Here is a 9,433-nt window from a genome sequence, read left to right on the forward strand (position 1 = left end):
CATGTTCCTCTTAATCTCTTAAAAAAAAACTCTATATATTTCATCTATTACTTTTTTTTTTCATTTTTTCATGTTCTTTTATATTTTAAAAGTGTATACACCTAAGCATGTCAAAGATTCTTAATCAACAATCAATGTTGAAAAATAACTTGCAGCTGGTGCTGTTTTAGTTTCAATTCTATGAGTGTGAATTAAGAAAAGTTGGATCTACATCATATTATATAATGTTTCTTTTTTTAACAACATATACAATTATATTATTTACTCGTATTATTAATTTTAGTAAAGTAGATAAGTTAAAAAAAAAAGGATTATCACAATTTTTCTAAATTGAGAAAGTTTAACATACTCTTTAACACATCTTTTATTATTCCTTTAAAAGAAAAATAAATTGATTTTTGTGTTTGATGAGTGGTGATGAAGATTATAAGATGGAAAAAGAATGCATGGGTGAAGAAGCAGGAGAATAATGTGAGAGATGCATCTCTTATACGCTTTCTTTTATTCAGTCATTAGCAGCTGCCAACGAAGCTTCTCTTCTCTTCTGTCTCTCTGGTCACCGCTGGCTTCTTGTGAAACCAAGGACTTGCAACTTTTCACTCATAACATGTATCAAACAGTTGACCAATTACCCCATTTTACTTTTTCATTTTCTTTAACGTGTCTCGTAAACATATAATAAAATATTTAATTTACTTTTGTAATTTTAATATTATAGATGTCTTATTATTTAATTAAAATTTATGAAAAATTAAATTAAATATACTTTAAAAAAATATTTTATTTTTTGTCTCTGGTATTACTCACCCACAAAGTTTCTCAAAAAATAGGTAACATCTTAACAGTTATCATTCGCTTTATTATTGTTATTTTTCTCTCTTATTTAACAATATTAATTTCCACCTTATGGACAACTAGCATTTATTTCATTTTTAATAGACCCTTTCTCTTTCACCCTCTTTCTAGGCTCCACTTTTATAATACCTTTTACATTTCTTCATCACAGTATCAAACTTGTCTTCTATCTCTCTTTTTCACATCCTCTGCATATATTCCTCCTCAATCCTTTCTAAGTGTTACTTTTTGTTCTATCAAGCTTTTTGATCAGTTTCTTAGTTTTTCTCTCTCTCTTTTTTTTTTTTTTTTATCACTCTCAAAATGATTGACTTATAGATTTCTGATCCAAAGCTTAAGTTAGTATAGTTTCATTGAATTCTCATCTGGGTTCAACCTGTTTGGTGTTTGGACTGAACCAGTTTCTAATAGCGGTGTGTATCTGCCACACACACACACACACAAAAAGCCAACTTTTGTTCTTTGTTTCTTTGTAATAGTACTTTGGATTTGAGAATCTAGATATGGGTTCTTGTCTAAGTAAAGGTAAAGATTCTGAGCCAGAACACAATGGTTATAGACAAGCTGGGTCTGGTGGTGTTCACAACCAGAAGACTCATGAACCTTTGGTCAACCAATCAAGAGTACCTGCAAATCAGCCTTATCAGTTACCTGAAAAGCATGCTGCATCAACTACTCAAACAGTGCCTCAGACACCATGGAAGCCTTCTGTTCCTGCACCAAGTCCAAAACCTGTTAAGCAAGACACAATCCTTGGGAAGCAATTTGAGGATGTGAAACAGTTCTATACACTTGGGAAGGAATTGGGTAGAGGGCAATTTGGGGTAACATATCTATGCACTGAGAATTCAACTGGGTTGCAGTATGCTTGCAAGTCCATTTCAAAGAGGAAACTTGTAAGCAAATCTGATAAAGAAGATATAAAGAGGGAGATTCAGATTATGCAGCATTTGAGTGGTCAACCAAACATTGTTGAGTTCAAAGGTGCTTATGAGGATAAGCATTCAGTTCATGTTGTGATGGAGCTTTGTGCAGGTGGTGAACTTTTTGATAGGATTATTGCTAAGGGGCATTATAGTGAAAGAGCTGCTGCATCAATATGCAGACAAATTGTTAATGTTGTTCATATCTGCCATTTCATGGGTGTGATGCACAGGGATCTTAAGCCAGAGAATTTCTTGTTATCTAGTAAGGATGAAAATGCACTTCTCAAGGCAACTGATTTTGGCTTGTCCGTTTTCATTGAAGAAGGTAAAGTTTTGATTCATTCATTGGTTATTTATTCTAATTTCTTCATCTATGAAGTTTCAGATTAACCAATGGAAGGATCTTCATAGAAAAATGTTAGCTTTGGAAAACTTTTTGAAAGGTTTCTATCTCAAATTTTTCCTTTGGATTATTTCCTTTTGTAGAAATGTTTTTGCAAATTCATGAAAATTTCAGATTAGAAATTTAGCTATATTGGTCGTAGTATTTTGTACACAAGAACAAATAGTTACTTCTGTCTTAAAGGGTAGGTGGGGTAGGTGGGGGAGACTCTTACAAAGTAGCTTTATTGCCCTTGTTATTGGCTGTCCTTTTTAGTCAAAACATTGGTACGAAGTTTGAGAGCCTTTAAACTTGCTTGATAACACAGTTTTCTTAAAGATGTAGGTTGGAATTAATTCCTCCAATTAGTTTAACAAAAACTTAATATCATTGTTCTTTCCTCTCCACACGTATTGTATGCTGCAATTATACATATGATTTATAACATTTCAATCCTATGCCTTTCTGTAATGTCTTTGCTATCTGGTTTGCACTTTGATGTATCAATCATATTTTTTGTAAGTGACATGGAAAGTAATGTCATATGGTTGACCCATCTTGTGTTTATGAGTTAAGATTTGGCTATACCCAAAATTCACAAGCATGCTGACTTTGTATTTGCAAACAGAGATTCTTTTAAGTTTTCATAACTTGTTCCAAAAAATCCTATTGACTATATGCTTGTTTGTTGTAATCCCATCGATGTCTTTTGCTAGCTTTCAGACGTGGCATGAAGCAATGTAAGGTTTAGTAGACAGAAAATTACTCACATAGTTTATCTTATTTAATTAGTCAGCATTCAGCAGTGTGATTGATCAACTGTCGAGAATCTTCCATTTTCATTTATTCCATCCATCACACACATTAAGCTCTTAGGTTTCATGACTTATTAATCTTTGAGTAGTGTGGAAAATGGAAATGTTAAAATTGAAAGTTCTATTTATTCCTCAATGTGAGATGTTATGTCAAATTTTAGTTATAGCCTTAGGAAATAAAACTATAGCTTGTTGAGAAACTTCACTTCCATCATTAGCTTTGAAGTGCCTTGCACTCACAAACACACACCCATGCAACGCATGCACTTGTATTTTTGGCAACTATTTATCTTTTCACTAGATGATTTCTGTGTAAAAGGAAGATTATCTTTGTCTTTAAATGTGTACATAAATTTCTCTTACTCATATTTTACAGGAAAGGTGTATAGAGATATAGTTGGGAGTGCTTACTATGTTGCTCCAGAAGTTCTACGCCGTAGATGTGGGAAGGAAATAGATATATGGAGTGCAGGAGTCATATTGTATATCCTACTCAGCGGTGTCCCTCCATTTTGGGCTGGTAAACTGAGATTTTGATTCTCATAATAGAATAGAACAACTATGAACTAAAATTTTAAAACACATTTATTTCGTTTTCTATTCCCTTTTACTAGTTAGTTGTCTAACTTTTTTTAATCAAATATGTGCTGTAGAGACTGAAAAGGGAATATTTGATGCCATATTGGAAGGTCATATTGATTTTGAAAGTCAACCGTGGCCTAAAATTTCAAGCAATGCCAAGGATCTTGTTCGAAAGATGCTTATACAGGATCCAAAGAAACGCATTACCTCTGCTCAAGTTCTTGGTATATAACTTTCGTTGTGTTTTCTCCTTTCTCCTTATTCCTTATTAAACACTTGAAGTTTATTAAACTTTCTTGAACTCCAAATAGTATTTAAGTTTCAACTTCTTGCTCATGTGGTCAATTTATGTGTGTGTGTGCAAGATTGAGAAGATAAATTATTAGAGGGGATTATTAGCTGATGGGGACTAGTGATATGCACAACTTATTATAGCTAATTGTAATGCATGAAAAAACTGAATTCGCTCAAAAGCATGCAGAATCCAAAGTTTATTTTCATATAATCATGTCTGTACAGACTGTTCTACCACTATACAGGTATGACAACAGACATACACTGCAAGTGAACATACTAGTTGTTAAGAATTAAGATTTGTCAGACAAGAAATATTACATGAAAACTCATCAATATATCACAAATATAATAGTCCTTCTATTATCTTGCAGCATGTCAATTATTTATTATATAAATATATATATATACATATGGGAATGTATCCAATGAGAACAATTCTCACTATAAGATTATGAGAACACTAAACGACTTTTTTAAGTAGTTACATGACTATTACCAAACTTTTAATCTTGACCATTCATGTATTGTTATATCATATATATATATATATATATATGTATGTATGTATGTAGTATTCAGAAAAAAAATAACAATATTTTGAACTTCTGATGTAATCAATACCAGTTTTTTATTACAACTCTTGTTGACTGATCAAATGGGTTTAGCATCCTTAATATTTTCTTGGTTAATGGATTTTATTTTCTCTTCTAACTGATTTATATATTGTATGAATGATCAGAACACCCGTGGATTAAAGATGGAAATGCTCCAGACAAGCCAATAGACAGTGCAGTCCTTTCCAGAATGAAGCAATTCAGAGCTATGAATAAACTAAAGAAACTTGCCCTGAAGGTATGTCCATCCACAATCTGCATGAAGAGAGACCAAAGTGATCTTTAGCGCTTGTTTCCTTAGATAGCATAATAGATACCTCTATTTCTATAGTTAACCATGGCTAAAAATTATGAAAGGATAATTTTAAACCATTAAATATGTCGGTTAATAGGGGCTACAACATTGAGATATGGAAAATTTCATTCTCATTCTAGTGTTCTTGTTATGACTCTCGGTTAAACCAATCTATGTAACTTTATAGTGCATGAGTATCTAGGTCTCTGAATTCAAAACATTCACTGAATTTTGAATATTCTTTTAGGTCATTGCTGAGAACATGTCTGCAGAAGAGATCCAAGGTTTGAAGGCAATGTTTACAAATATGGACACTGACAAGAGTGGTACAATCACCTATGAAGAACTGAAAGCAGGATTGCAAAGACTTGGCTCAAAGCTTACTGAGGCTGAAGTGAAGCAGCTTATGGAAGCTGTAAGCTATTTTTTTGTCCTTTATTTTTCTTTTAATGATTTCCAAACTTATATTTCATGGCTTAAACTGTAGGCTGATGTTGATGGAAATGGCTCAATTGACTATATAGAATTCATTACTGCTACAATGCATAGACACAAGTTAGAAAGAGATGATCAACTTTTCAAGGCCTTCCAATATTTTGATAAAGACAACAGTGGGTAAGACGTGATTACTTTGTTCAACTTTGTCTTCTCCTCCAATTGCTTTGGACTTTACATTATGCCATCCTTACGAATCTTTTAACTATTGAGATCAATGTTTTAAATTTGCCATTAATGTCATGTATGTCTACTAAATTTCATACATTTTGTAGAGTATTTAATAAAAAAATAAGGCACAGCGGCCAGCAACCTTGTTTACAAAATCATCAATTGATAAATAGCTAAACTTGGATAGGAATGTCATGAGCAATGACATATCTACTCTGGTGTTAATTTGATTCCATTACAGGTATATTACAAGAGATGAATTGGAAACAGCCATGAATGAATATGGTATGGGTGATGAAGCCACAATCAAGGAAATTATATCTGAAGTTGATACAATTATATCTGAAGTAGATACAGATCATGTAAGCCTATTTTTTATTAAGTGGGATTGCTACAAGTTTCTCTTTTTGTTCCGTAGTTAATACTCAATTTTGTGGCTTCACAGGATGGTAGAATCAACTATGACGAATTCTGTGCAATGATGAGGAGTGGAAATCAGCAAGCCAAGCTATTCTAAAACACACAATCTCTAACCAGTATGAGTTTCCGATATCCAAGACCCGCCTAGGGACAAGGTTTATACTTCTGAGAAGTACTTCCAAAAGTTTATACCACTCGTAGGCATGTAAAGATTCTGTTTAGAATGTTTTTTGAGTTATGATGTTCCACATGACTTTTGATCAACTCTCTTGTTTCATTTTTGGTTTCTTTTTCCTTTTCACTGACATTTTATTTGAGTCCTCTGAATTTGTTTTGGACACTGAAGTATACTCACATAGCAAAGTTGTTATCTCAATAAGTTATACAAGTTTTTGCACTTGAAATCCTATACCACTATTGTTTATTAAGGATTGCAAGCTACGAGAGTAGTTTAATGGTTAAATCAAACCTTGTATGTCTTTTCTAGCCTTTCATTGTCTAGTTAAGCAAACTTGGATGTATCCCAATAGTGATAACTAGGGTAACCTTGGTTCATTATCTGATGACAACCAAATTATGGCAAACCAAGATTGGTTCTGACAGTAACACAATTCCATTTCGTTTTCTTTGTAAGATCATTGAAAGTGAGATTGTGTTTGCATAATGCATAGAACATGTAAGTGAAAATAAACCTGGAAAAGACAGACAGTAGGCAAATAAACCCAATAGCTATCCCATCCTTAGCGATTCAGCAGGAAGAAAGAAACAATTTTTGGCAGATACATCAAGTCAATTTAGATAGTTTTGTCCTTTTTCTTCAATTCGTTTAATCGAAAACTAACTTAAGATAGATTCGAAAGAATTATTTATATTCAAATGGCCATGTAAATTAGACTAGTTGATCATATATATATATATATATATAGAAACCTTGGACCCGTATAGAAAGACAATTTATTTTAAAGTGGGTCAAATTCCTTTTAAAACTAAAACAGAGACTATATTTCTCCCCTGTCAATTTAAATCTTCATTTTATTTTTAGTCGTTTTGGCTTGAATGAAAATTACAAGCTATCTTAGCTGGCAATGGGCGTGGTCGAAAATTTTCTAGAGTTTGATTTTCCACATCAGGTAAAAATGAATTTTAAATTGTTCTAAGAGCCATTTTGGTCATTCTACACTTATTTTTCATCTAAAAACATCATGAATTTGGTTTCATGGTCTTCCCAGAGTGTAGTTCTCAATTGAATCAAATGAAAAAACAAATGTCAAGCGAGCTTGAGCATTCATCCATGGAAGAATCTGCCTTGTAAGCGAGTTTAACCAATCAACGGAACATGCACCAAAAATAAGAAAACCGTGCAAGTGCAGAAGACCTAATGTCAATCTCTATCCATTAAGGATTTTTATTTTGATTAATTGAAAACCCAAAGAAAACTCCAATTGAAAATGTTCAAAGAAATCAATTTATATAAAATTTGTCTCTTTAAAAAAATGAATTAAAAGGTAAAATATATGTTATGATTAATAGTATTCCATCAACTTAACTTACTTTGAACGGTTAATAATTTTTTTATTATTTTTCATTTACACATATCTCTTTAAGTTGTATTTGTAAATAGTTATTACATTAAAATGCAGGATAAACAGCTTCAACCGAATTTACCTTAATAAATAAAAACTAGCAAATTTTTATTCTTAGGCTACGTTTAAATTAAATTTAGTTTAAAATAATAATTTTAGATTTCAAAAATTCTCGCACATTCTAAAATATATTAATAAAAACATTAATTCAAACGAATTTACAATAGTCAATTTACGATTTAAAACAATTTCACTCGTGCTCAATTTTAAACCAAACAATCACAAATTTCACTGCTAAAGGGCATGACAAATTGACAACGAAATTAATAAGTAGATAAAAGTAAATCAAAATAAAAACAGCCAACATATTCTAAAAACCGAATCTTTATTTATTATATATGACGTACTTGACATACAACATTCAAGATGAACATCATCCATGGAATTCAATCATTAAAAAAGCAAATTCAAAGCACACATATCAATACCACTTTAATCTTTTATCAAATGAAACGAACCAAAACAAACCCACCAACTTCAAATACCATAAACAACAGAAACGAAACCAAGTTCTTCAAAAACCATGAATCTTAATTTGGTCCTTCCTAACAAGACCAGCTTGAGCAAGAAACTGAGAAACTTTCTTGCGTTGATCACCTTGGAGTTGAATTATCTTGCCAAGTTCCTTGTCTTGCACAACATTGCCGTTGCAACAAAACTCTTTTTTAAGGTCTTTGAGGATCTTCTCGTAGCTGAACTCTTTCTTCAGCCCTTGCACTGTGGTTAGGCTCTTTTTTCCATTCCTTTGCTGAATTCGTATATGAACATACTCTTTGGCTCCGGGGGCATCAGATTCTCTAGCCTCAGCAAATGGATCAAATGGGGTGGGAACTTGAATTTCCAAATCAACCATGTACTTTGCTTGATGGAAACTTTGTAACCGAAAGCTACTGCAAGGAACAATCCATCACACTTTTAGAACACAACATATACACCAAATCCATGAAAATTTCTAATATATCCATAGCCATGCATATGATATGATCAAAGATTAAAGCAAATTAAAAGATCACGTAGGTTTTATATTTTAATTACGACCATTCATAGTAAAATGTATTTTTCATGTGATAAAAAATTGATAGATAGTAGATTTGTGTGAAAAATATAAAATCCAATACCATGCATTGAATTCTATAATTTTTAATAGAAAGTTACTATATAAATTCCTAAGAGGCAACAATAAGAGCATAAAAAGTTCGAATCTCAATCGTGTAAAAAATGAAGTTAAAATTCTCAGCTGCCACCCCAACAAAGAAACACCATGGATATATCATCAAACAACGATAGGAACATAAGATATCATCAAACATAGAAATCTCAGGTAAATTCAGGATCCACAAATAAAACCATAAAAATCTACGAACTTTCGATACCATCCATGATTCAAACAAACAAAACAGAACAACCTAGTAGAAGATCATTAATTCAACACATTCCTCCACACCCAATTAACCTGCCAACAATACAAACTTCAAAAATCACGCACCCAGAACACAAAACCGCTGTTTCCCACAAACAGCAGATCACAAAAATGACAAAGAGGAGAGAGGAAGGAACCTGAAAGATAGAGAGAGAAAAAGACTTCTAGAGACTTAGAAGACAATGAACAACGATATGGAAAAACGTGAAGGGGGGTTACGCATATATATAGTGCGTGGAAGAGGCGGTGCCAGTGTGTGCGCAAGTGGGGAAGGGCCACTTGTTTTTGAACGGATGAGATTGCGTGATGCGTACACGTGGACGGTGATTATCTGGTTTTACGATTGGGAAGTGATTTTGGACATAGAATCGTGTTCTTATTGGGGATAAGAATAAGGTACACGCGTAGGTTGAACGCGGAGAAGGGTGGAACGAACGCAACTAAAAGCGCTTTTTGCTTCATAAAGAATAGCGCATCCAAACAGGTCATAATTGGAGAGTGGGGCCACCAAAGTGTAA

The 9,433-nt window shown here is 32.8% G+C and overlaps 2 protein-coding genes across 5 annotated transcripts; one reads left to right on the forward strand and one right to left on the reverse strand.

Moving 5' to 3' along the window:
• The first annotated feature begins 925 nt into the window (after positions 1-925).
• Positions 926-6,325, forward strand: LOC113856057 (calcium-dependent protein kinase 2-like). Of its 4 annotated transcripts, none has more exons than XM_027487682.1 (8): positions 926-2,106; positions 3,355-3,498; positions 3,593-3,784; positions 4,597-4,709; positions 5,014-5,196; positions 5,254-5,381; positions 5,674-5,779; positions 5,878-6,167. In XM_027487682.1, exons 1-8 carry the CDS (start codon positions 1,359-1,361, stop codon positions 5,947-5,949), a joined length of 1,686 nt encoding a protein of 561 aa, XP_027343483.1. In that variant the 5' UTR covers positions 926-1,358; the 3' UTR covers positions 5,950-6,167. The 4 variants fall into 4 exon arrangements, with proteins under 4 accessions (XP_027343483.1, XP_027343482.1, XP_027343484.1 ...); XM_027487681.1 differs by having other exon boundaries at positions 5,014-5,181; XM_027487683.1 differs by having other exon boundaries at positions 3,632-3,784; positions 5,014-5,181.
• Positions 6,326-7,807: 1,482 nt separating this feature from the next.
• On the reverse strand, positions 7,808-9,109 carry LOC113853723 (protein translation factor SUI1 homolog 2). The gene is made up of 2 exons (XM_027484284.1): positions 9,053-9,109; positions 7,808-8,385 (listed from the first exon to the last, which is right to left on the reverse strand). The coding sequence occupies exon 2, from the start codon at positions 8,346-8,348 to the stop codon at positions 8,010-8,012; it is 339 nt and encodes a 112-aa protein (XP_027340085.1). The 5' UTR covers positions 8,349-8,385; positions 9,053-9,109; the 3' UTR covers positions 7,808-8,009.
• Positions 9,110-9,433: the final 324 nt, after the last annotated feature.

This window comes from Abrus precatorius, unplaced genomic scaffold (genome assembly GCF_003935025.1).
Source record: "Abrus precatorius isolate BTA unplaced genomic scaffold, Abrus_2018 Scaffold11, whole genome shotgun sequence".
Lineage (NCBI taxonomy): Eukaryota > Viridiplantae > Streptophyta > Magnoliopsida > Fabales > Fabaceae > Abrus > Abrus precatorius.

Coding starts and splice junctions, on each gene's coding strand:
- LOC113856057 (XM_027487682.1), top strand. CDS start 1,359: ATGGGTTCTTGTCTAAGTAAAGGTAAAGATTCTGAGCCAGAACACAAT. Junction 5,197..5,253: donor AAGCTGTAAGCTATTTTTTT/GTCCTTTATTTT, acceptor CTTAAACTGTAG/GCTGATGTTGATGGAAATGG. Junction 5,780..5,877: donor TTGATACAATTATATCTGAA/GTAGATACAGAT, acceptor GTGGCTTCACAG/GATGGTAGAATCAACTATGA.
- LOC113853723 (XM_027484284.1), bottom strand. CDS start 8,348: ATGGTTGATTTGGAAATTCAAGTTCCCACCCCATTTGATCCATTTGCT.